This window comes from Leptopilina heterotoma, unplaced genomic scaffold (genome assembly GCF_015476425.1).
Source record: "Leptopilina heterotoma isolate Lh14 unplaced genomic scaffold, ASM1547642v1 Lhet_244, whole genome shotgun sequence".
Classification (NCBI taxonomy): Eukaryota; Metazoa; Arthropoda; class Insecta; order Hymenoptera; family Figitidae; genus Leptopilina; species Leptopilina heterotoma.
Window position 1 is genome coordinate 49,326 of NW_025110959.1, and position 27,554 is coordinate 76,879.

Sequence of the window (27,554 nt, forward strand, 5' to 3'; positions counted from 1 at the left end):
TAAAAATCAAGTATTTTCAAAAACTTGAATAAAATTATTCTTGGCAAAATTTCAATTATTTTCACAAATTTCCCCCCATTCTATGATTTTCAATATTTACTAATTAAAAAAAATGTTCCAAATGAACAAAAAATTTATTATTATTATTATTATTTATTTCCAAATTCAATTATATCTACTTAAAAATAATTTTGATAAAATTTTATGCCAACATATAATTATTTTTATAAATAATAGGTAATAATTAAAAAACAATTTTGATAAAATTCTACGCAAAACAGAAATTCTAATATTTGCACATTTTTTTGTCAGATATTCAATTATTTTTATAAATAATAAAATTATTCTCTGAAATTCAATTATTTTCAAAAATTTTAATAAAATTCTTGTCAAAAATTCAATTATTTTTATAAATAATAAAACTCTTCTTTAAAATTTAATTATTTTCCAAAATTTTAATAAAATTCTTAAATAATAAAATTTTTACAGAGATTCAATTATTTTCAAAAATAATAGAACTCATCGCAGAATTTCAATTATTTTTTATACAATTATTGAGGGCTCGGATCGAAGAACCGACGCTTCGCAATGTTCTGTGCGTTTACAAGCGTCGGTTCTTCAATCCGAGCCCTCAATTTTAATTGAATTCCTCGAAAAATGTAATTATTTTTATTTTTTTATTTTTGTATTTAAACAATTGAAACCCCGTAGAATTTTCAAGTAAAAATTGATTTATAAATTTATTTCTCTTAAAATTTTAAATAATAATGGAATATTAGAAGCATTATATTATGAATTTTTAGTAATAATTAAATTTTAAAAGATTTGACAATTTTTGAAAAAATTCTTGTCAAAAATTCAATTGTTTTCAGAAATTTAACTCAATTCTATGATTTTTAATATTTACTATATTTAAATAAAATTTTCCAACTGAATTCCATTATCTTCTTAAAAATAATTTTAATAAAATTCTATGCAAACATATCATTATTTTTATAAATAATAATTTATACAAATTCTACGCAAAACATTGAATTTTTTTCATAAATAATATATAAATTTCACAGAAATTCTAATATTTGCAAATTTTTTATAAATATCTTCACAATTATTTTCAATTATTTTTAAAAGTAATAAATATAATCGAAAAAATTCAATTATGTTTAAATATTTTTTTAAAAATTCTCGTCAAAATTTAAATTATTTTTGTAAATAATAAAATTCTTCTCCGAAATACAATTATTATCAAAAATTTTAATAAAATGCTTGCCAAAATTTTAATTATTTTCAAAACTTTCCTGAATTTAAGAATTTTCAATAACTGGAATTCAATTATTTACAAATTCTTTTATAAATTTATTCACAATAATTTAATTATCATAAATTCAAAATATTTATTTCATATTTTAATTTCATAAATATAATAAATCTCATTGCAGAATTTCAATTATTTTTTATACAGTTTTAATCAAATTCCTCGAAAAATGTAATTATTCTTAAAAATTTCATTAAAATTCGTCGAAAGAATTCAATTCTATAAAAATTTGTTGATAAAATTCTTTATGGTAATTGAAATTTAAGAAACATTCAATTATTCAATAAATTGTTTTTTTTGTATTTAAATAATTGAATTCTCGTAGAATTTTCTAATAAAAATTGATTTAAAAAATTAATTTCAGGTAAAATCTTAGAATATAATTCAATATTATTAAAGCAATCATAGCTTGAATTTTTAGAAATAATTGAATTTTAAAAAAGGGTTTAAATTAAAATCTTTGAAAATTTGAATTTTTAATACTTTCAACTAACAATTCTGTATAGAATTAATTTTTTTGAAAAAGTTGAATTGAATTTTTTTTGAAATTATTGGAATCTACTCTTTTTATTAGATGTTATTGAAAAATTTCGAAATAATCGAAAATTTTGGTAAAATTGAATTGCAAACAAATTGATTTGAAAATTCTCAATTAACTTTTCCAAAAATTATTAAAAATAATTGATTTAAAGAAAAATTTTAGTTATAAAAATTCTAGAAAATAATAATTGAATTGAAATGATGAAAATAATTTTGAAGAAGTTAGAGTAACAATATTTTTATATAAAATAATAATTTTATTAATCGGTCATTTTTTAATTATTATAAAACATGAAGATATCGATTGCTCCGAGTCGAAGACTCGGAGAGATCTATTCCTTTATGTTTTATAAAAATATTTTTAATATTTAATATTTTTAATAAAATATTAAATTTAATATTTTTTATTATAAATATTAAATATTTTCAAGTAAAATATTGATTAATAATATTTTCAGTTCTTAATTTTTATTTTTTTAAACAATCAATAATTATCGAGGGAAATTATTAAAAATGTTTTCTCTTTTTTGCAGGATGCATCGAAGGAGAGGCTGGTTGCAAAACGTGTCGAGGTGCTTTATGCTCGCGATGTGCCATTCTTTATCATGATGGGTCTTGCGTTGACTCGTGTCCACCGGGTCACTCTGCTGTTCCGTCCACGAGAGAGGAATACATTGGTTTCGTCTGCAAGGAAACAATAAGAAAATTTATGTTTGGTCTCTCAGGAAGTCAAATAGCGATCCTCGTTGGCGTTGCCTCCGGTGCCACAATATGCATCTTTATCATTCTCTGCGGAGTTATTGTTGTACATCGAAGAAAGAAAAAAGCAGCCAAAATGATTCAGCACTTTGAAGACAGGTGAAATTTATACACCCCCCTTTTTTTCTCTCTCGAAGATCTTACCTCGCATCTTACTTTCAATAATTCAACGTCTATTTCAAAATTATTTTTCAAATTCAATTTTCAATAATCGGTCATTTGTCTTTTATTAAAATTTATTATTTATTTTCTTTTGATCTTTAGTTAATTTTTTAAAGGTGGAAAAAGTTAACAATTTTTTTTATTTATTTACTTACAATTTACAATTTATTTATTTACTTAATTTTCCAAAGAGGAATTTGCTAACAGTGTTTTTTATTTTCAGCGCTGAGAGGAGAGAATTTTTAAAGCACCTCGCGACCCTCAGAGGTGAGGGGACTACGTTTCTCTCAATGCTCAACGACACCCGAAGACAGGTCAGAGAATTGCACTACTCAGGAAATAATGGGGATGGAGCTGTTGGTATTCAAGCTTACAGGTAAAATTCCTTTGTTAAAATAAAATAAATAAATAATAAAATAAAAAAAAAATTAATTGAATAAAATATTTTTGGATTATAATTCTATTTTTACCTTTTTTTGTCTCTTTTAGACCCGTTCTCCGTGATCTTGCCAGAATTCTAGTACTGATAAATAGAAGAGACGATGAAATACCAAGACCCCCGGATGACTGGCAAAGACTGCTCTCTTGGGCTGAACGACTTCTTCGAAGATACAAACGACACACATCTCCACAAGTGAGTCAAACCTTTTTTCTTGGAGATTAATTAAAAATAGTAGTCTTCAATTCATTTTGACCGTTAAATTTTTTTCTCTCTCAATTTTTACACGCTAGTCCCTTAAAGAACATGGTGAGTCGAAAATATTGGTGTACCTGAAATATTTTAGTGTTTCTAATTTGTTACACTTTTTTTTGTATTTTTATATATTATTTTTTGTGACGTTTTCCGGTCTCTACGCAGCAAAAAATAGGAATGCTTTTACTTCTTTAAAGATTAATTTCTAATTACCTGAAATTGAAAGCAATTTTTATTAACTATTTGGTGATATTTAGTATAAACAGACTTCGCACTCGATAATTAATTTTAACTAAGTATAAAAAAGTAGCTTTGAAACTAAAAAAATGTAGTAAAAAAAGTAACAATCGAAAAATTAAACTTGACGACCAAAAAAAAACTCGTTTTAGACACTTCACAAAATTGACAAAAATTCAATTCCATATTTTTTAATTTCCTGACTTTTTCCTAATTTTGATAAAAAAAATGTTTACTTTTTTCTTATCGTGCTAATAAATTGAATTCCTTCAATGAATTTAAATAATATTGAATTCCCGAGAAATTTTTATTATTCATGAAAAAAATTGAATTCTTACGAAGATTTTTACAAAAAAAATTTTAAATAATTAAATTCTATTTGGAAATTTTATATAAATAGTAGATATTAAAAATCATTGAATTGCGAAAAGTTTAAAAAAATAATTAAAGTTAACAAAGAATTCTATTAAAATTTTTGACAATAATTGAATGTTTGGTGTGGTATTATTTATTAAATTTTTTGAAAATAATTGAATTTCTAAAAAGAATTTTATTAATTATGAAAATAATTTAATTCTTCGGAACGATTTTATTAGAATTTTTTTAAATAATTGAATTTCCAAGAATAAATTTATTACCTACTTTTAAAAGTAATTAAATTCTTCTGATGAATATTGTTATTTATGAAAATAATTGAATTTTGCAAAGAATTTTATTAAAATGCCTCAAGATAATTGAATTTTCGAGAATTATTTTGTTATTTATCAAAATAATTGAATTCTTTAGGTAAATAATTAAATTTTGCAAAGAATTTTATTAAAATGCCTCAAAAGAAATGGATTTTCGAGAATAATTTTGTTATTTATCAAGATAATTGAATTATTTAAGTAAATAATTGAATTTTGCAAAGAATTTTATTAAAATGCCTCAAAATAATTGAATTCTCGAGAATAATTTTATTATTTATCAAGATAATTGACTTATTTGAGTAAATAATTGAATTTTGCAAAGAATTTTAAATTAAAAATCTTAAAGAATAATTGAATTATTTGAAAAAATTTAATTAAAATTATATTTAAAATAATTAATTTCTTTTAAACAATTTTATTAAAATATTTGAAAATAATTGAATTTCTGTGAAAAATTCTAATATTTTTGTAAATAATTGAATTCTTCCAAAGAATTAAAAAAAAACATTTTTTCGAATAATTGATTTTTTCAAGGAATTGAAATTAAATAATTTTTAAGAATAATTACATTTTGTGAGCAATTCCTGTAAAATTGTGTTGAAAATAATTGAAATCCTGCGATAAATTTTATTATTTATGTAAAAGAATTGAATAGTTGCTAATAATTTTATAAATATTTTCAAAAATACTTGAATTTCTTAGAAGAATTTTATTATTTATGAAAATAATTGAATTATTGCGAAAAATTTTATTAAAATGTTTAAATGGAATTGAATTTTTGTGAAAAGTTTTGTTATTTTTAAAAATAATTGAATTATTTATAAGAATTATATAAACATTGTTTTAAATAATTAATTTTTTCGAAATAAAATAAATATAAAAATTTTATTTTAAATAATTGAATTCTTATGGAAAATTTTATTTGTGAAAATAATTGAATTTTTCGAGTTATCAATTTAAAATAGTATTAAAAATAATTGAAATTTTTTTATGATTTTTATTATTTATGAAAATAATTAAATTCTTGCTGAGAATTTTATCAAAAATTTTTTTTAAAAAATTGAATTCCTGAGAAGAATTTTATTATTTATAAAAATAATTAAATTTTTGCGAAGAAATTTATTAGATTTTTTAAAAATAATTGAATTCTTGTGAAGAATTTTAATAAAAAATTTTCAAGAAAAAATGCAGTTTTTGAAGAATTAATTTTAAATTATGTTAAAAATAGCTGAAATTCAATTAATTAAATATAATTTAATTCCTGTGAAAATTTAATTATTTATATGGAAATAATAAATAAAAATAATAAGAAAATAAAATTTTGTAAAATTACAATTTCAATTGTTTCGAATAAAATTTAAGTTCGTACGGGGAATTTAATTAAAATATTGTACTTGAAAATAATTGAGTTCTTCTAAAGTTGTTTATCTCAATTTTTAAAAATATGTGAATTCTGTCAACAAATTTTGTTAACCATTTTAAAAATAATTAAATTCCATTCAGAAATTTTAATTTAATTGTATTAAAATTTTTTTTAAATAATTGAATTCTTTTGCGAAATTTGATGAAAACACTAGATATTGAAAATAATTGAATTTCGAATAATTTTTTAAAATAATTGAATCGTTTTAAAGAATTTGATTATTATTTTTGATAATTGTTTTTTGATTTCTAGAATTAGCGAATTTAAAATAGTGGAAATTCTCAACAAAAAAATCAGAAATAGTAGCTTTTAGCTGAAATCTAAAAAAGTACCCGAATAGTAGCATAACGTAAAAACAGTAGTAAATAGTAGGTTTTAGTAGATGGGTGCGAAGCCTGTATTTATGCTTTCGTCGGAAATTGTCACATTTTCATTTTTCCGTATTAAAAAAAAATATAAAGTAAAGAATAGAGTAGATAATAAAGTAACAATGGAATAGAGTAATAATTATGAATTCCTTACTTCAAAGGTTGCGCAACTGGTGACATTTCTCCAGCAGCCAGCAACATCCGTCCAAATAGGAACAAATCCACAACAAATATCGATATCGCAGACATTTCAAAATTATGAGCCAAGAGCAACACCAACGAATCTCACGACATTTCAGGCGAATGCTCCACTAACGACATTCCAAGCTAGTGATAAATCGAGCATTAGTCCAGCAAGTTCAAGTATTGGCTACACAAAAGACAGTCCAGTGGGTTCGAGTCTTGGTCAAAATAGCTCGAGCATTTACAATGAGAAACTCAGTCCGAACGGTTCCACAATTGGCCAATCAACGCCTTTGGTGTCAACAAAGGATAAACGTGTGAAACCAGTGGGATCGCATCTACAAGAACTCGCCATTTCACCATTCAATCACACTTACAGTCCCGACAGTAATTTAGCGCATAATAAACATTTAGTTGATAATAAACAATTGGGCGAACTCGATCACGAATTAAATCCACAATGGGAATTCGAGAGTACAATCGAGGCTGCAAATTTCACCATTTTATCCGAATGGGCTCCGGGTCGTGACTACCTCGACGATTTCACGATTTTAGGATTTCGACCACAAGACGAAATTACCACCGAATTGTAATTAGTAGTCGATTTCTTTTTGTATTATATACGTTTTGTTTTCATTTTTCGAAAATAGGACAAATTAATTTATCCTTTCTGATTCACTTTTGTGCTGAAAAAAAATACTTCCATGATTATTCTTTCTGGTATTGATAAATAGAAATTATTCTATAATTATTTTATACCTAGAATTATTTTTTAATTTTATTCATGAATTGCATAAACTGAATATTTCAGTTTTCTTTAAAAAAAATTATAATTCTGTTTTCGGTAATGACAGAATTTTGCTTTTTAAAAAAACCGATAGCGTTTTTGTTTTTTTTGTAATTGGACGAAGTGTCCTGATAACAAAATCTTTACCTAGAAAACCAATTGTGAGTCACTTGAACATTCTTATACATAGTATCTACATATAACATATCTTTAATTGTAGACGAATAGAACGAGATTATAAGAACACCAAATAAGAATGAATTTTTGTATAATATATATATTTGATTAATTTATAAACATGTCGAAATAGAGTCGCATTGTAGCCGGCTTCTCTCTCTGTGGGAATTGACCGATCTCTTTATATACATGGCCACTTTGTACCTTTCCACTAATTGTTATGTCCCCTTCACTATTATACTTATTCTTCATTTCACTTTAAAATTACCGTTGAAATCATTGTTTTTCTTCAACTCGCTCTATTTTTCTGAACTGCAAAAAGGAAAATTGTGAAATTAGCTCAACTTCGTATATTTGTGTTTTTAAGCAAAGAATCTGAGGGACAGTCGAAAGAAAAGTTTGTCCAATGTCATTAATTTAAAAGAAAAAGACAGATTTTAAATTCATTTTGCTGGAAAGGCGAGGAATTTAATTTTTAATATTTAAAACAAATTGAAAGTTGTATTTAGGTAAAAATTACTAGGCAATTTTCTGTCAATAAGAAACAATTGTTAAATTTTAGTTTATAATCATTTATTATTGAGAAAAAAATAATTTTTATTAATTTGTATAAATATTTAACGTCCGAGAATAATTTAATTATTAATAAAAACGACACATTCGGACAACAATGTTACTTTTTATTTTTTAAAAGTCTAACGTTTCGAGGAGTGAAGAGGAGTTTATGATTTAACTCGAAACATTGGACTTTTAAAAAAAAGTAACATTGTTGTCCGAATATGTCGTTTTTATTAATAATTAATTTTTATTAAAAATTTATCTTAAAACTGATCAAAATGTAGAAAATTAAATTTCTTACGCTTCTACCAAAAGGAATTTAAAATTTAAATTGACCTTTTCTTTTAAAATACAAAATTATGACGAGAAAAAGGTAGATTAGATTTTAAGTTTGTTTTAGTGGAAATGTGAGGAATTTAATTTCCAACAATATAAACAATAAATGTTTCTAAAGCTCTGAACGTTAAAATGAACAAAATTTATTTATTTCTTCTTGAAATGAAATTTTTATTACAATAATTTTGCGTTACTAGTAAAAAAAATTGTTTTTAGTGTTTCCAAATGTAAAATTTAAGTTTTTTGTTCTTTTTTTTTTGCAAAAATATTTGCAATAAAAATATTTCGTTCATTTGAATGTTCAAAACTTGTCGAACATTTTTGAATGAAAATTACAATTTTCTGTCATTAAGAAATATTTTTTAATTTTAGGTTTCGTTGACTAAATTGTTTCTCATCTTTCTTATTGACAGAAAATTGTAATTTTTATTCAAGTACAACTTTTAATTGTTTAGAGTTGAAAGTTAACTTCTTTAAAAATTTAATAAATACAACTTGATCAGTAAATAGAATTTGAATTTAATTTTTAAATATAAAATATGAAATTATGACGTTGGACTAACTTTTGTTCGGATTCTTTGTCGATTACTTTCTTGAGCAAGAGAAAATTCTTTTGTTTTTAATTGTGACGCGTTGGGAAGAAAAAAAACCTTAAAAGCAAAATGTTACCTTTTTACCTTGAGTAAAGGATTCTTTTTTAATTTTGTAAAATAAAAAATATTTATTTAGTATTGTAAACGTAAGGCATAAATCAGTTTCAGTTGATTTCTTGACAAACAAAAGGTTTTTTTCTTTTTAGGTTTCTTTCTTCGTGAAGCGAATTTTCAAAAAAAAAAAAAAAAATTGCGAAAAACTAAATTTTTCGTCCACTTTATCATCTTCGATTTTTTCCCTTTAATTTATCTTCCATTGTTCACCAATTTTTTCCTTTTTGGTGCTAATTCCTTATTTCCGGTACAATTTATTCCCTTTTTGCTAAACTTTTTCTTGTCATTTTCTTCCCTACTGGAAGCGTAAAATTAGTCAAAATTTCGCCTTTTGCAGTTAACAAACAAATTTTGAGGGAAAAATAAAAAAAAAATTTTTTTCTGTTATGTTAAAATCTGTCATCAATAATATGGAACAAATTGGCGAGAAAGAAATAAAAAAAGTATATTATAAATTTAAAAATTGTTACAATAAGCAACATTTTTCGCTTTATTTTTAACAATACTTTTTTTGTTGTATAAAGTGTTAATTTTCCGACACTCGCAGAGTGCGTATTAGAACAGTATTTTTTTATACCTAATTTTCACGCGCTTCTTCCATTCTTATGTGCAATCAAATAGAGGATTCACTTAGAAATACAAAATCTTTGTAAAAAAAAAAATAATTACAAAAATAATAATTTAAAGAAACAAAAAATGATACAAGAAAGATTTTGTATCTCTTTTTCGAAAAACTTTGACATAATAATTGTATTGTGTACAATAAATTTGTACACAAATTTTTTTTGACCAAATAGGTCGTTTGTACATATCGTTGTAAATAGTGGTTATTATTTTTAATATAAATTACAGCGACTGTCGAAAATAATAATATATGATTAAAATAAAAAGAGATGAAAAGCAATGTTTTGTAAATTTCTTGTTCCCTTAATTTATTTTTAAAAACAAAAATCGAAAAAAAGAAATTTTTTCTTATATTTAAATTTTAAATTTTCCCGCCGCTTGCGCACTAGCAACGGAGTCGATGAGCGCGCAACATCCGGTTGCGCGCGCATGTGTATATTATCAAAAATCCTATTTTCTACTTTTTAGACTCTAAATTTATTAATTTCGGTCTATTTTTCTCGAATAGGAACCTTAGAGTGATTGTTTTAACTACTTAAACTTTAGGGAAATTTTTAATTATGTATTAAGTCATCCAAGGAGATCCGCGCCTCATGCGGGTGGGCGACATACGCCATTTTGCATCGTATTTTCTCTTAAAAACCGTCAGTGCGTTGCTACATCCGACAGTTTTTGCAAAATTCAATGGTTTAAAGACAATTGTCTAGTTGAAAAAGAACTTATTGTGGCGCGGTTTGCACGCGTTTTTCTTTGCCGTTATTTTGAAAGCAAGCAGTGAGGGCGCGGGGCCATTATAAAGAGGCAAGAGGCGTCCCCCCTTGCGTCGATACCTCCTCCATCTTGTCCCCGTTCCACAATCCTTGATAATAATGTGCGCGAAATCAGAAGATGGTGTCCAATTTCGGCCGTCTAGTTCTTCATCAGCTTTATAAATCACGGATTAATTAAAGTTCATCATCGAAGACGTTCATTTATTCTCAATTTTGAATTGTTTCAAGGTGGCCTTCAACGGCCCCGGAAGATGCTCTGATGAGTCACCCTTCCCCGCCTATGCTGTAAGGAATATTTTCGGACAAATAAAAGAAAATATTTGATTTCTTTCTTTTACTTAACTTTTACTTTCATTACTTTTTTCTTCGTTTTAATCAATTTTGGTTTAAATTGAAATAAACTTTTTATTCCATAAGAATTGATCGAACTGCTGTAAAATATGTAATATCTGCTTTGCATGAATTACTTTTTAACTTGTTTTTTTCGAATTCGTTCGTTGGAAATTTTCTTTTATGCTAAAATAGAAATTTAAAACCGAGTATTAATTAACGCTGTTTATCCTTTTTTTGTTAAGAGACAATGAAGACCACTGCGAGGGATTGACAGGTGGTTATCAGTGAACAAAAATGAATAGTGAACAACATTCGCTGCCAGCGACTACGCAGGCACAGCAAGAGGTGAGAATAATTCGATTTTTTACAGGCTACTTGTCTTCCGGCAAATGCGCATTATTATTATGTATTTGATTCTAGAAAATGTTGCCAAGTCGATGCTGATTTATTCCAATGATCGACTTTGTAGCATTTCGCTTTGAACACTATCTTTACATTAAGTACCTACGTACAAGTTTGTTAAGCACGGACATTTATAATTAAAAAATTATAAAAGTTCTTTATCTTCTCTCTCGTTTTCTCTATACAGTGAAGTTGCTTTTGCACTTATTGGTAATTTGTAATATTTTTAATATCTGTGAATTCTTAAATTTAGTATCAAAGGGAAAAAAGTTTCTCTTAAAAAGATAATAGAATGTTAGAGTGTTTGTCTTGTTTCTGCTTAGTAAATAAAATACTATATCTAATTTGTAAATGTAATTTGTAATTGCAGGCTTCACAGTCTGTCCCCTATTTTCCTAAAAGTCCCCTTTTTTTAATTTTAGCCCCTAAACGTACCCTATTTTTTTCTTTTATCTTTTAATGATGAATTCACACCAAATTTAGCAAAGTGCCGTTGACACTTTCAATTGGAAACTTTTGTTTTAAAAATTATTTTCATAAATATTTTTTAATTCGTCGCAGGAAATCAATTATTTTCAATAATTCTTAAATAATTCTACAAAAGAATTCAATTATCTTGATAACCAACAAAATTCTCCCCATAAAATCAATTCAATTATTTTGATAAATATCGAAATTCTTCTCAAGAATTCAATTATTGTCAAAAATTTTAATTAAATTCTTCCTTGGCAAAATTTCAATTATTTAAACAAAATTCAAACCATAAAATCAATTATTCTTTGGAATTTTAAAAAAATTCTTTTCCAAAATTCAATTATTTTGATAAATATCAAAATTCATCACAAGGATTCAATTCTTTTAAAAAGTAATTAAATACTTTGCCGAAATTAAATTATTTTCAAAATTTTTTAAAAATTGTCGTCAAGAATTAAATTATTTTTATAAATAGATTGGGAAATTCTTCGCAAGAATTAAATTATTGTCAAAAATTCTTTTAAAATTCTTCTCAAAAAGTCAAAAAAAAATTTGAATAAAATTCTTCTCATGAATTCAATTGTTTTCAAGAATTATTATTTAAATTCTTATCAGGAATTCAATTATTTTTAAAAAATGCAATAAAATTCTTCAAAAAGTTTTCAATTATTTTCAAAAATTGTTATAAAATTCTTTAATATAATAAATTTCATTAAAATTTTAATTAAATTCCTTAAAAGAAATTAACTATTTTCAAAAGTTGTTAATACAATTTTTCGTAACAATTAAATTTTATTTCAATACCTATTATTTATTTTTGTATTTAAATAATTGATTTCTCGTAGAATTAAATTATTGTTTTTTGTACTTTTAACTAACAATTCTGTGGAATTAATTTTTTTGAAAAAGTTTAATTGAATAATAATTGATGTTATTGATTTAAAGTAGAATTTTAGTTAAAAATTCTTGAAAATTTTAATTGAATTGAAATGATACAAATAATTATGAAGAAATTACAGTAACAATATTCTTATAATTATAATTTTTGAACATCTTAATTCAAATGAAAAAAAATGATTAAATATTTATTTTAAATAAAACTATTGATGTTTTCGAATAATTTTACTTTTGAAGAAATTTGTAAGTAAATTTAATAAAACATTTTTTTGAGTATCTAATAATTTTTAGAGTGAATCAGAATATTTTTTAGGGTCAGGGAAAAAGTCAAAGTTGTATTTGGAAATCAGGGAAAAATAAAGTTAAATTTTTGTGGCAACCCTGTACAAATAAATTATATTTTTATCTTTATTTAACCAATTTTTATGGTCCCCTAAAAGTCCCCTATTTCCCCTAAAATACTTTTTAGGGACACTGTGAAGCCTGTAATTGTAATTTTTGGTAAAAATGTTAATTTTTTTAATGAAGTAATTCTCTACACAATGGCAGCAGATGATTTAGCGCATTTGTTAATTAGACTAGTGCCTATTGCATGCTGCTGCATGCCATATCGATGTTGTACAAATGTTTGAATGTATATCGATAGGAAGTAAACACTGGTCAAAGTGGTCGTCCTTCGTATCCGGGTGGTTTGCCTGCAACAACCAGCCTTGGAAATGTAGGAAGCACGCCGCATTCGTCCGCGGACCTTCGTGTAGGTACAGCAGTAGCGTTAGCTTCCTCGGTAGCTAAATATTGGGTCCTCACGAATCTATTCCCGGGACCGATACCGCAGGTCTCAGTTTATCACCATCCCCACCATAACGCCTCGCATAGAGGTGGTGGAGGTGGCGAAACTCCTGCGAAAGAATCACCGTCCGCTCTCAATCAGGAAATGGCACTGGCAACGAGCTCCCATCACCAGAACACATCATCTCATCAACATCATCATCAACCACCCGTTACCACCAGCAGTCATCACAGTTCGTTGCAGTCTAATCCCCAGGTTTGTTTACGTAGCTGCACGTTTATCTTGCACTGTAGTTTTTGCCATTTTTTACACCTAGTGATAAAAAATTTCTTGCCTGAAATATTTTTCATACAAAGAATAGTTTTTCATTTCTATTCATTCAAGTGCAAGTTTCCAGAAAAGTAATAGAATTTGATTCTAATCCTTTTTTTTTCTCGATAGATTCCCGTCTCACTTCCTGGTTTGAATTTGGATGGAAATCACATACCGGCGAGTCATTTACAAGCAGCACACGCTCAAATGCAGCAGCAGATGCAGTCCCAACAGCAAATGCATCAACAACAGACACAACAGCAACAGCAGTCGCATCATCAGATGCAGAATCACCAAAATGCCCAAAATAATGCACAAGCAGTCCAAAATCAGAATTCCCAAAGAGACGATAAAGTGAAAGACGAGAATGGAAGTTGTACCACTGAACGATGTAGTGACAATCAAGTACACTGTCAGGTTCAATGTGATCTTCAATTGCAAGCACCTCAGGATTTGCAGCAAACTCTAATGCAGCAGCAGATTGGTGTCAATATCGGCGGCAACTCCGGTGACAATGGAAATCCTAATAATTCGGAGAAAGCTGAAAAGAAGGAGGATATGCGCCAAATAAATATGGCACAGTAAGTATTAGTTTTTCTAAAAAATGTACTTTTGCTTCCTCGTGGAGGAAGCTTTTTATTTTACTGCTATAAAGTAAATATCAAATTCAATGAACTTTCATTGAAGATCTGTGTTCAAAATCGCTTTAGGGCTCGAACTAAATTTAATTTAATTTTGGAAAAGTTAAAAATTATTGCAGAAATTCAATTTTTTTCAAGAGTAATAATATTCGTCGCAAACATTAAATATTGTTCAAAAATAATAAAATTCTTTCACTAAATGACATGATCTTAATAAGTGATTTTAAATTTTGTTTTCAATAGATTCCAAGTTCCCGATTTAAAGCCCGGCGGTCACATGATGGATGTAAGAACTGCTGATGGATCAGTAGTCAAAATCAGCGCTGGAAATGAGCAAGATTTGGCGAAAAGTCTTGGCGTCGAAATGGTGCAAAATATGTATAAAGTAAGTACTGGCGAAAATTGAGTTAAAAATACTAAAAGAAAAAAAATTGAATTTTGGAAAAGTTACAAATGATTGCAGAAATTCAATTATTTTCAAAAGTAATAAAATTCTTCGGCGAAATTAAAAAATGATGAACAATTTAAAAAAATTCTCGTCAAAAATTTAATTATCGCTTCTTTCAGGTGAATGTAGAGGACATTAATCAGCTTCTGACGTACCACGAAATTTTCGGAAAGCTGCAGAGTGAAATCGCGGCGGGAACAACTTTAGTCGGTGGGACCGTGCCCACACAGACAGTTACCACAATCCAAAATGGAGCACCAATAGTGCAACAAGTTCAGTTAAATAAATTTGACATTAAGACCAGTGACGGAGAAGCAACGCCAGGACCGAGTGCATCACCAGTGTCCGTTGGCAGTCACAATTGTGACGTCTGCGGAAAAATATTTCAATTTCGCTATCAATTGATCGTTCATCGAAGGTATCATACAGAGAGAAAACCGTTTACATGCCAGGTGATTATAAATAAATAAATAGCAAATAATGCTACTTTCAGAGTAGTTAAATTTTTCCAGAAAATTGTAAAATTGACGCATGAAAAGTATTAAATTTAAAAACTATTGTCCAAAGTAAAAACCTAGTAAGTTTTTACTAGGTTTTACTAGGTTTTTACTTTGGACAGCAGAAAAAGGGATTTTAAACTCACGTTATTTTACAAATTTTTATAAAATTTCATAACAAACCTGTAAATCTTCAGAAAATTTTTTCTACTGTCCAGAAAAGAAAAAAAAATTATTTGTATTTAAGATTATGTTTGGTATTGAGTTTATTGAACCTTATTGAATAATTTGAATCAATAATTTGCGTTTCTTGTCAGGTTTGCGGAAAAGCGTTTTCCAACGCGAACGACTTGACCCGCCACGGCAAATGCCATCTGGGAGGATCAATGTTCACCTGTGCTGTATGCTTCCATGTTTTCGCAAATGCTCCATCTTTGGAACGCCATATGAAACGTCACGCAACTGATAAGCCATACAATTGTACAGTTTGCGGCAAAAGCTTCGCTCGGAAGGAGCATCTCGACAATCATACTCGCTGCCATACTGGAGAAACACCATATAGGTAAGACTTGTTTCCTTTTATTTTCACTAAACATAAGCAGGCTTGCCACAGGTCAGGAAAGAGTCAGAGATTTTTATTAAAAGTACTGGAAAAAATTTAATTTTTAGAATTCATGAGAAAATTCTGAATATTAGTGTATTTTTTGTTTCCCTCATAAACTGTGAAATTAAATTCTTGCACAAATTTATTTATTTTAAAAGTAAAAATATTCTTCACAATAGAATTCTTCTCCGAAATTCAATTATTTTCAAAAATTTTAATAAAATTCTGGTCAAAATTGCAATTATTTTCAAAAATTTTTCTCAATTCAATAATTTTCAATATTTTTCAATAAAATTTTTCAAAAGAATTCAATTATTTAAAATAATTTTTATAAAATTCTTCGCAAACATTTAATTATTATTTTCATAAATAATAAATTTTTTACAAGAATTCAATTATTTAAGAAACAATTTTCATTACATGTTTTTGAAAAAAATCAATTATTTAGAAGAATTTTTTAAAAAATTCATCACAGAAATTCAATTATTTTTAAAAAATTTTATATTAAATTTACTGCAAGAATTTAATTATTTCCAAAAATAATGAAATTCTTTTCAATTATTTTTAATACAATTTTAAATAAAAATCTTTAAAAAAATGCAATTACTCTTAAAAGTTGTATTAATATTCGTCGAAGAATTCAATTATTAAAAAATTTGTTGATAAAATTCTTTAGGAAAATTAAATTTTAAGAAACACTCAATAAATTATTTATTTTTGTATTTTTCTTTCAAATTAAAAACCTTTAAACTATGAATTTTTTATACTTTTAACTGACAAGTCTGTATAATTATTTTTTTTTATTTTAATTAAATTTATTTTGAAATTATTTGAAATTTTTATTTTCTGATATATATTTAATTGAAGAATTTCCAAATAATTTTCAAAAATAATAAAAAGGAGGAATTCAATTATTTTCAAAAATAATAATATTGTTATGAAGAATTCAATTATTTTTCAATATTTACACAATATTCTTCTCAAAAATTCAATTATTTACAAAAATCTAAATAAAACTGTTAGACAAAAGCTCAATTATATTCAAAAATAAAAAAATTCTTTACTGGTATTTAATATTATTTCCGTAAATAATAAATTTCTGCACAAGAAATCAAGTATTTATAAAAACTTTAATAAAATTTTTGGGAAAATTTCAATTATGTTAAAAAATTTCCATTAATTCTATGATTTTTAATATCTACTATTTAAATAAAATTTTCCAAAAGAATTCAATTATTTAAAAAAAACTTAATATAATTCTACACAAGCATTTAATTATTTTCATAAATAATTAAAATTTGACAGTAATTCAATTACTTATATTTACAATTTTTTATAAATTTCTTCTCAATAATTCAATTATTTTCATAAATAAAATTTTTTTACAAGGATTCAGTAATTTTCATAAATAATAAAACTCATCGCAGAATTTCAATTACTTTGAATACAATTTTAATTTCAATTCTGTTCAAATTAGTTGAATTTTTAATGTGTATTTAATATTATTTCAAAAATTTTAACCCAATTCTTAGAAAGAAATCAATTATCTTGATAAATATCTAAATTCTTCCCAGAAATTCAATTATTTTTTAAGAATTTTAATAAAATTCTTTACAAAATCCAATAATTATTTTCATAAATAACAATATTAATCACAAGATGAAGAATAAAATTATTATTTTCAAGAGCAATAAAATTCTTTTCAGAAATTCAAGCATTTTCAAAAATCAAAAAAAAAATTCTCGTCATGATTTCAATTATCTTTATAAACAGCAAAATTCTTCGCTAAAATTAAATTATTTAAAAACATTTAATTATTTTCATAAATAATAAAAATTTACCAGGATTTGAATTATTTACAAATTTTTTAAACATTTCTTCGCAATAATTAAATTATTTTAATAAATATTAGAATTCATCGCAGGATTTTAATTTTTTTTGATACAAATTTAATCAAATTCCTCGGAAATGTAATCAATTCAATTATTTAAAAATTTGTTGAAAAAATTCTTTGTGCGAATACAATTTTAACAAACATTCAATTATTCACTAAATTATTTATTTTTGAATTTAAATAATTAAATTTTTAATTATTTTAAAACATGAAGAAATCGATCGATTACTTCATGTTTTGTAATAATATATTCTTATAAGCTGTTGAATTTCAAAAAAGTTTGAATTTGTAATTTTTAAAAATCTTCATTCTTATAGAAAAATAATGATTAAATATTTATTTTAAAAAAGTTATTGCTGTTCTTGAATTATTTTACAATTAGAGAAATTCGTAAATAAATGTAATAGAACATTTTTTTGAGCATTTAATCATTTTTCAGGGAAAAAGTCAAAATTTTGTCTCGAAATCAAGGAAAAGTAAAATAAAATTTTTGTGGCAACCCTGATAAGGTACAATGTTCCATATAAACTTGGCTAATCTTTTCTTTCTTTCTTTTTCTAGATGTCAGTATTGCGCCAAAACATTCACACGCAAAGAACACATGGTGAATCATGTTCGCAAACACACTGGCGAAACACCCCATCGATGTGACATTTGTAAGAAAAGCTTCACAAGAAAGGAACATTTCATGAATCACGTGATGTGGCACACTGGAGAGACCCCCCATCACTGTCAAGTTTGCGGTAAAAAGTACACTCGCAAAGAACACTTGGCTAACCACATGCGCTCTCACACCAATGACACTCCCTTCCGATGCGAAATATGCGGTGAGTTGTTAATTCCCATAAATGGAAAAATGTTTCTTTAAATCATGTAATTTCATTAGTAATTAATTACTTTTTTCATGATCATGGTGAATATACTTTAAATATTAAAAAACTGTTTTTGGATTTGTTAATATGAATACAGGTAAGTCGTTTACAAGGAAGGAACACTTTACGAACCACATTATGTGGCATACGGGCGAAACACCACATCGTTGTGACTTCTGTTCAAAAACATTCACACGAAAGGAGCATCTTCTGAATCACGTTCGACAGCACACGGGTGAGTCTCCACATCGATGCGGCTTCTGCTCCAAATCGTTCACCAGAAAGGAACACCTTGTTAATCACATCCGCCAACACACAGGTGAGAGCGGTTGGCAGATGTTCATATCGCGGACAACCAACTTGAACGTTTGTCCTTAACAATATAATTCACTCTTGTGATTGTTTTTTAAAAAAAAAGAATTCTGGGGCTGTGATATTTAAAATTATTTTTTAGTAAATAACGCACGTCTCTTGTTCAATTTGTAGCACGAAATGGAAAAAAAGAATAATTGTTTCGTCCTGTCAAGACTCATTTGCATGTTGATAATCGTTTTCTTAAAATGGTTAATGGGATGTTACAGAAAGTGTGGCCTCATCACCATTTTTTTATTAAAATTGAATTCAGTTTTAGTGTTTAATCTAACTTAACATTGTCATTGTTTACACTCTAACCTCTACGACTTCATTGAAACACAAGAGACATATTCATTGTTCTGCCTAATACACCGCTCTCATACATGCTTACCACCAAAAAGTTTTTGCAAAAAGTCACAAGTTTTTACAAGTTTCATTGTTGTTGGTATTTTCAATTTTACTTTTAAAATTAACTTTTTTTTGGGTACTATTCTCATATTTAATTTCCACTCAAAATATAAAAACTTCAATAAGTTAAAGTAAAGTAAATCATTTGGTTTAGTAATAAATATTTTTTTATAATTTTAATTTTATTTTTCTAATTTAGAGTACATTTAGCGTAAGCAAAAATTTACTTCAGTTTTAGTAATTTATTTTTACTCCAATGGTGGTTAACTTTCTAATAATAGCTTTTTTTCGTTTTTGACCGTTAATAGAAATGTTTACTAATAGTGTTTTTGTATCAATATCAAATTTTGATTACAGTCATAAATACTAGAATTACTGCATAAGTTACATTTTCTCGAATACTATGAATTCTAAATTCTAAATATTATAATTAATTATTATTAATTCTTACTTTCAGGCTTCGCTCTCATCTACTAAAACCTACTATTTACTACTTTTTTACGATTAGCTACTATTTGGATACTTTTTTAAAAATTTGTAACACTAAAAGCTACTTTTTTATATTTTTGAGAATTTTCACGAGTTTAAATTCGCTAATAGTTGGAATAAAGAAATTATTTTTGAAAATTTTAATAAAATTTAAGAGGGGAACCTCCCTTAGACGATCGAAAAATGCATCATTTTTGGGATATTTTTTTTTTTTCTTTAGGATAATACCTTCTATATGACATTTCGATTTTTTTTAAAAAATTTCAAGAATTGATTTTTTTTTACCCACTTTTAAGTTAAAAGTGATTTTTCGTGCATAAAAATTGACTTTAAAATTCCAAAAAAATATGAAAAAAAATTTTGTTCAAGAAACACTTAATGTCATATTGAAGATTATTTAATTATCTTTAGAATGATTAAAACAAAAAAAATTCTGGACTCTGGTAAACATTTCACCAGACGACTTGTGAAAAAAGAAATAATTAAAAATTTTGTAACTTCTTCAATAATACAGAAATCGACTTAAAATTTGATGGGTATATTCTTGAATAGTTGTAGAATCAATTAAAATTATTTCCAGAAAGTCGATTTTTTTGACGCAATAAAGGAGGTGGTTCCCCCCTTAATAAAATTGTTTCTTAGAAACAATTAGAAATTTTTTTTATAAAATTCTTTAAAACAATTCCATTATTTCAAAAATACATTGCGAGAATTCAGTTATTTTTACAAATAATGAAATTGAAATATTTTTAATATCTACAATTTTATTTATTATTTATTTAGATAAACAAATTTATATATTTTAATAAAATTTTTCAAAAAAATTCAATTATTTATAAAAAATTTAATAAAATTCAAATAATATGAATATTCAAATTTTCTCAGTAATTCAATTATGTGAAATAAATTTAAGGAATTTTTTTTGGAAAGAAATCAATTAATTAAATATTTTAATAAAATTCTTTAAACAGAAATTAATTATTTTCTAAAAATTTGTTTATAGGAATTAAATTATTTTCATAAATAATAAAATTCATCGCAAGAACTCAATTATTTTTAATACAATTTTAATAAAATTTTTCGACAGAATTCAATTATTTTTAATAAATTTTTAGTAAAATTCTATATACGAATTGAATTATTTTCAATGCAATTTTAATTTAATTCGTCGAAAAAATTTGCAAGAATTCATTTTTTAAAAATTTTAATAAATTCTTCGTAGAAATTTAATTGTTTTCATAAATAGAAAAAGTTCGTTGCAGAAATTAAATTATTTTTTATAAATAAATAAATAAAAATAGTAGCTATTTTTTTATTACTTTTTTCAGTCTTAATGCTACTTTTTGATACTTTTTCAGTCTTAATGCTACTTTTTGATACTTTTTCAGTCTTAAAGCTACTTTTTTTAAACAAATTATTGAGTGCGAAGCCTGTACTTTAATTATTTTCTCCTACAATGGACACTAATTGAAAACTATGGAATGAAAAAGTTACAGTTTGATGAAAAAAATATTCAAAAAAGAAATTGTTGTAATGAACGATCACATGATTTAATTGATTGTATTCGTCAAAAGTCAACTCGTGCAAATTATAGCTGACTTGAATAAAATATTAACCCTTTTTCTTTAAACAGGTGAAACACCCTTCCGCTGTCAGTACTGTCCGAAAGCTTTCACCCGAAAGGACCATCTGGTGAATCATGTTCGCCAACATACGGGTGAGTCACCGCACAAGTGTCAGTATTGCACCAAATCGTTCACGAGGAAGGAACATTTGACCAATCACGTGCGTCAACACACAGGCGAATCACCGCATCGATGTCACTTCTGCTCTAAATCTTTCACCCGCAAGGAGCATTTGACGAATCATGTACGCATTCATACCGGAGAATCACCACATAGATGTGAATTCTGCCAGAGGACATTCACCAGAAAGGAGCATCTCAATAATCATCTACGTCAGCATACCGGAGATTCCTCTCACTGCTGTAACGTTTGCTCCAAACCCTTCACACGAAAGGTATGATTTTCAAAAAATAAAATATGTAACACTTTTTGTGTTTACGGGACAAAAAATTATTTGTTATGTTTAGGAAAGTTTTTTGTTTGGCAAAGTTGATGTAAATGTTTCCATTGACGCTGAGTACGAAAATCGCATCGACTTTTTCATCCCTTTAAGATTAATTTGTAATTTTAATTGTCATCACCTACTATTTACTGCTTCTTCACGTTTTGCTATTTTTTCATAATTTTCTCAGATTTGCAGGCTTCACAGTCTGTCCCCTATTTCCCTAAAATTCCCCTTTTTTCAATTTTGGCCCCTAAACGTACCCTATTTTGAAAATTTCCCCTATTTTTTTCGTCGCAGGTAATCAATTATTTTCAATAATTTTTAAGTAATTCTGCAAAAGAATTCAATTATCTTGATAACCAACAAAATTCTCCCCATAAAATCAATTATTTAAAGGATTTTTAATGAAATTCTTTTCAAAAATTCAATTATTTTGATAAATATCAAAATTCTTCTCAAGAATTCAATTATTGTAAAAAATTTTAATTAAATTCTTGGCAAAATTTCAATTATTTAAACAAAATTCAATAAAATACTTTGCACGAATTCAATTATTATTTTTATAAATTTTAATGAATATCTTGTCAAGAATTCAATTATTTTTATAAATAGCACACGGAGAGAGAATATAATATATTAAATTTTGTAAAAATATTTTCAAATTGGAGAAAAAGTGCGACAAAGCGAAATTTTGATATAAAAAATACTACACTTTAAAAAAACTTATGTGAAATTTAGTATAATTATATCAAATATCAAGAATATTAATTAAATTCTAATATAACTTTAATAAATTTCACAAAACTTTTTTTAAAGTTTAGTATTTTCTATATCGAAATTTCGCTTTGTTGCACTTTTTCCCCAATTTGTAATAATACTTTTACAAAATTTAATATATATTCTCTCTCCGTGCAAAATTTTTCGCCAAAAATTCAATTATTTTCAAAAATTTAAATAAAATTCTTTGCAACATTTCAATTATTTTTAAAAGTTTTTCGCAATTCAATGTTTTTAAATATTTACTAATTTCATAAAATTTATCAACAGATTTAATTATAGATAAAACTTGTTGATACAATTCTACGAAGAAATTCAATTATTTTCATAAATAATAAAATTTCATGTACGAATTCATTTATTTTTATCGCAAAATTTCAAATATTTTTAATACAATTTTAAATAAATTCCTTGAAAAATGCAATTATTATTAAAAATTTTATTAAAACTTGAGGAAAGAATTCAATTTTAAGAAACATTCAATTATTCAATAAAACTATAAATTTCTTTGCAATAATTCAATTAATATTTTCATAAATAACATTTAATTCGTCGCAGAATATATATTGTTTTTAAAAATTTGCAAGTTATTTTGCAAAAGAATTCAATTATCTTGATAAACAACAAAATCGCATAAATTCTCCCATAAAATCAGTTATTCTAAGGAATTTTAATAAAATTCTTTTCCAAAATTCAATTATTTTGATAAATATCAATATTCATCACAAGAATTCAATTCTATTGAAAAGTAATAAAATACTTTGCAGAAGTTAAATTATTTTCAAAATTTTTTAAAAATTCTCGTCAAGAATTAAATTATTGTCAAAATTTTTTTTAAATTCTTCTCAAGATGTCAATTATTTTCAAAAATTTTAATAAAATTCTTCTTATGAATTAAATTGTTTTCAAAAATTATTATTTAAATTCTTCTCAGGAATTCAATTATTTTTAAAAAAATTTAATAAAATTCTTCAAAAAGTTTTGAATTTTTTTTCAAGAATTGTTATTAAATTCTTTAATGTAATAAATTTCATTAAAATTTTAATTAAATTCCTTAAAAGAAATTAAATATTTTCAAAAGTTGTCAATACAATTTTTCGTAACAATTAAATTTTATTTCAATATTATATATTTTTGTATTTAAATAATTGATTTCTTGTAGAATTAAATTCATTGTTTTTTTACTTTTAACTAACAAATTCTGTGGAATTAATTTTTTTGAAAAAGTTTAATTGAATAATAATTGATGTTATTGATTTAAAGTAGAATTTTAGTTAAAAATTCTTGAAAATGTTAATTGAATTGAAATGATACAAATAGTTTTGAAGAAATTACAGCAACAATTTTCTTATAATAATAAACTGATGATTTTGTCAGTCGGTCATCTTTAATTATTATAAAACATAAAGAAATGGATCACTCCGAGTCGAAGACTCGGAGTGATCGATATCTTTATGTTTTATAAAGTTGTTTAATTTGAAAAGGTTTGAATTTGAAATTTTTGAATATCTTAATTTCAATGAAAAAAAATGATTAAATATTTATTTTAAATAAAACTATTGATGTTTTCGAATAATTTTACTTTTGAAGAAATTTGTAAATAAATTTAATAAAACATTTTTTTGAGTATCTAATAATTTTTAGAGTCAATCAAAATATTCTTTAGGGTCAGGGAAAAAGTGAAAGTTGTGTTTGGAAATCAGGGAAAAGTGAGGGAAAAATAAAGTGGCAACCCTGTATAAATAAATTATATTTTTATCTTTCTTTAACCAATTTTTATGGTCCTCTAAAAGTCCCCTATTTTTTAATTTTCAGTCTCCTATTTCCCCTAAAATACTTTTTAGGGGAAGCCTGGAAGTTAATAAATTTCAGAAGGTTTTAAATAGAAATTTTTAAAATTTTATTCCCGTATAAAAACAAACAAGAAGTATTTAAATATTTATTTAACGAAATTATTCAAGTTTTAAATAATTAAATTTATAAATCAGTGAAAGATCAGAAAAATAAGAAATAAAATTTTTATGACGTCACTGAATTAAATAAACTATTTTTTCGACTTTTTTTCTATTTTAAATCGACTAAAGCGACTTTTTTTTTGCACCTTAAAGTCGATCCGAGGCCTGTGATTCGTAACAGTTAAAGCACGATACATATTTGAATTTTACTTTTTTTCAGGAACACCTTGTAAATCACATGCGTTGTCATACCGGGGAACGTCCATTCGTTTGCACTGAATGCGGAAAGAGTTTCCCATTGAAGGGCAATTTATTGTTCCACATGCGATCGCACAACAAAGGAAGCAACGCAGAAAGACCGTTTCGCTGTGATCTATGCCCCAAGGATTTCATGTGCAAAGGACACTTGGTGTCTCACAGAAGATCTCATTCTGATGAGCGACCACACAGTTGTCCAGACTGTGGCAAGACTTTTGTCGAGAAAGGCAATATGCTTCGACATTTACGAAAACACGCCGCCGAAGGACCACCAACCCAAGTAAGCACTCCCTCGGTAATTCCACAATCAGCAGCCATGCCAATTCCAGCGGCAGCCGCTGTTCTCGTTGGACATCCCCTCACGCAACCCGCGCCTTCCGTTGTACCTCAACACACCGTTGTCGTACCAACTCCTCCCGGTGTATTAGCTTCTTACTAATCAAACTTCTATCCGGTAAAAATCTAATTTACTTTTTTTTTCTTTTTGTTTCAATTTAAAATTCTGTTTTCAATGTTAAGTCAAATTATCAAAGTGATTTTAATTTTTTGTTGATCTAATTTACTTTCTTTCTGTACTTTTAGATATATTTTTCTTAATATTTCACGTAGAAGAGATTTATAGCTTCCCTAGAAGAAAAAAACATTTTTAAAAAGCGAGATATGTCTTCTTTATTATATTGTTTGTTGTTATTCTTAAAGTAAGACAAGCAATTTAAAGTCGAAACCTTGTAACCAAATATATCAATCAAAATTCTCGGTTCTAGTTACCACTAGGACGGGAATTAGTTGCTTTATTATAATTATGGAAAACTTTGTAAAAAAAACCTTTATACGGCTAACGAGTCCAATTTTCAATAGAAAAAAAAGAGTTCTTTGTTGAGACTTTCAAGATGACAGTGATCGCGCACTGATGACTGATTTTTATGTCAATAGAGTATTAGATAAACATCTTGCACAATCTCTTTGCTTCCAGGAAACTCGATCGAAATCTAATTATTATAAAATCTAATTATTCTGAAACAATTCTTTCAAAGAAATTAAAATTAAAATAAGAATCTTTATATAATTATGAAAGATATCGAGTCAATATCAATAACACAGATTATGGCCATAATCAGGTGAAAGAAAAAAATTGTCAAAGATTTCGATTAGAGTTTCGGTTGCTTTCTTTTTACACCAACGGTTAACATTTATCTTTTTTAAAGGGAATCGCTTTTTATTCTATGGTGTCTTTAGATTTAACCAAAAAAAAGCAAAATGTAAATCGTAGAAAATAAGTATCGCGTTCATCCACGTGAAATATCTACTTTTACACTTTTTGATTAGCGCAAAATGATAGCGTGCGTTATTAAATGCTAAAAGTAATAATAATAATGTGTGGAGTAATGTAATAATTAAAAAGTGGTAAACGATGTCAAAAAAAAAACAATCCTCTAATGAACTATTTTCTATCTAATTGACCGGCTGGCTCGATGGTGTAGATATTTAGATACCAATTGTCAGGTTAAGGTGTAAAAAACACTTTCTCTAGACGTATAAATGTTATAAATATCCGAGTGCAATATACGGTTATTAAAGCCGCTTTTGCGTTTTTACCACAATTTGCTAAATTTAACCAGTTTCCGATACCCGTGATTAACCAGCGACTCGGCCCGAATTTCTGTATCGGTGATCTGTTGAGTTCTCGTTTTTTTGCAGTATGAGATTTTTTTTTTGAATTCATATTTAAATTACAAGTAAATGTAAATTTTCTATTTCCATGAAATTTTTTGCGAATACCGGTCGTAAATAAAAACGATATTTTTTTGTTTAGGAAAAGTAATACTAGGAACTAATTTTAATATTTTAAGAGCTATGAATGGTGGGATTTTTAAAATGACATGGGACATGACAATACGATTGTTTATTGAAGTAAAAACAAAATGTGGAACAATTATTATTATGACAATAAATTTTTCCTCGGAGAACATTATTTACAAAATTCCATTCATTGCTCTTTTGAGTTATATTAAAATTAAGATTTGCCCTCTCCAATAAAAGTAAAGAAATATTTATGTTTTTTCTTTTCTCAGGCCTCGGATAGACAATTTTTTTCGATTTTCAAAACATGTGACTTTTAATTTTATTTATATTGTTGGAAATGTATTATTTATGTTAAAATATTGCAACAAAGTACCATTTTTTTTGGGTATAAATTGCAAATTATTTCGACTTTTATAGTTTGAAAAATAGTCAAAAATCTTTCTAAAATTTTGAAATAATTTTTTAGGATAATTTGATTTTCGAAATAATATTTCGATAATAATGTGCATTTTGAACAAAAATCGAACTACATTTCTGACTAAACAAGATTTTTCTAATTTGTATTTTTTATTCTGTTCAACTTATCGAAGTATTCAAAATAAGTTTTCACTTTAGGTGTTTATAAAAAAATGTTATTATTTTTATATATTGTGTCAATATTTATGAAATGATCGTTTTCATTATAGAAAATTGAAAATTATCTTCATTGCAATTAACATCTTCCACATTAGTCAAGGAAAGATTGTTTATAATTTCATTTTTTTTGTAATTGTAGATAATTTTTAATTTTTAATAGTGAATTAATAATTAATTATAGTGAATAAATATTCACTATTATTAATTATTAATTAATGCCTTTGATAGTATTATTCAAAAATACTTTTGAAAAACGTTTCTGTATTATAATTTTTGAAAAATCAATTATTTTTAATATTGTTGGTAAAGTA

At 25.7% G+C, this 27,554-nt stretch overlaps 2 protein-coding genes across 2 annotated transcripts; both read left to right on the forward strand.

The window, feature by feature from the left end:
• Nucleotides 1-2,381: 2,381 nt before the first annotated feature.
• LOC122503114 lies at nt 2,382-7,631 on the forward strand (the record flags this gene model as incomplete). The annotated part of the gene is made up of 4 exons (XM_043613544.1): nt 2,382-2,713; nt 3,000-3,152; nt 3,266-3,410; nt 6,349-7,631. Coding segments are annotated over 4 exons (1,245 nt in total), but the record flags the coding sequence as incomplete, so codon positions are not given.
• A 2,524-nt stretch (nt 7,632-10,155) lies between these two features.
• LOC122503103 (zinc finger protein 271-like) lies at nt 10,156-26,230 on the forward strand. Its single transcript, XM_043613531.1, has 11 exons — nt 10,156-10,614; nt 10,905-11,007; nt 13,082-13,480; nt 13,667-14,118; nt 14,422-14,563; nt 14,746-15,078; nt 15,441-15,685; nt 18,183-18,448; nt 18,591-18,812; nt 21,378-21,763; nt 24,767-26,230. Exons 2-11 carry the CDS (start codon nt 10,957-10,959, stop codon nt 25,241-25,243), a joined length of 2,973 nt encoding a protein of 990 aa, XP_043469466.1. The 5' UTR covers nt 10,156-10,614; nt 10,905-10,956; the 3' UTR covers nt 25,244-26,230.
• The last annotated feature ends 1,324 nt before the right edge of the window (nt 26,231-27,554 follow it).

Coding starts and splice junctions, on each gene's coding strand:
- LOC122503103 (XM_043613531.1), top strand. CDS start 10,957: ATGAATAGTGAACAACATTCGCTGCCAGCGACTACGCAGGCACAGCAA. Junction 14,564..14,745: donor TGGTGCAAAATATGTATAAA/GTAAGTACTGGC, acceptor CGCTTCTTTCAG/GTGAATGTAGAGGACATTAA. Junction 18,813..21,377: donor TCACATCCGCCAACACACAG/GTGAGAGCGGTT, acceptor TTCTTTAAACAG/GTGAAACACCCTTCCGCTGT.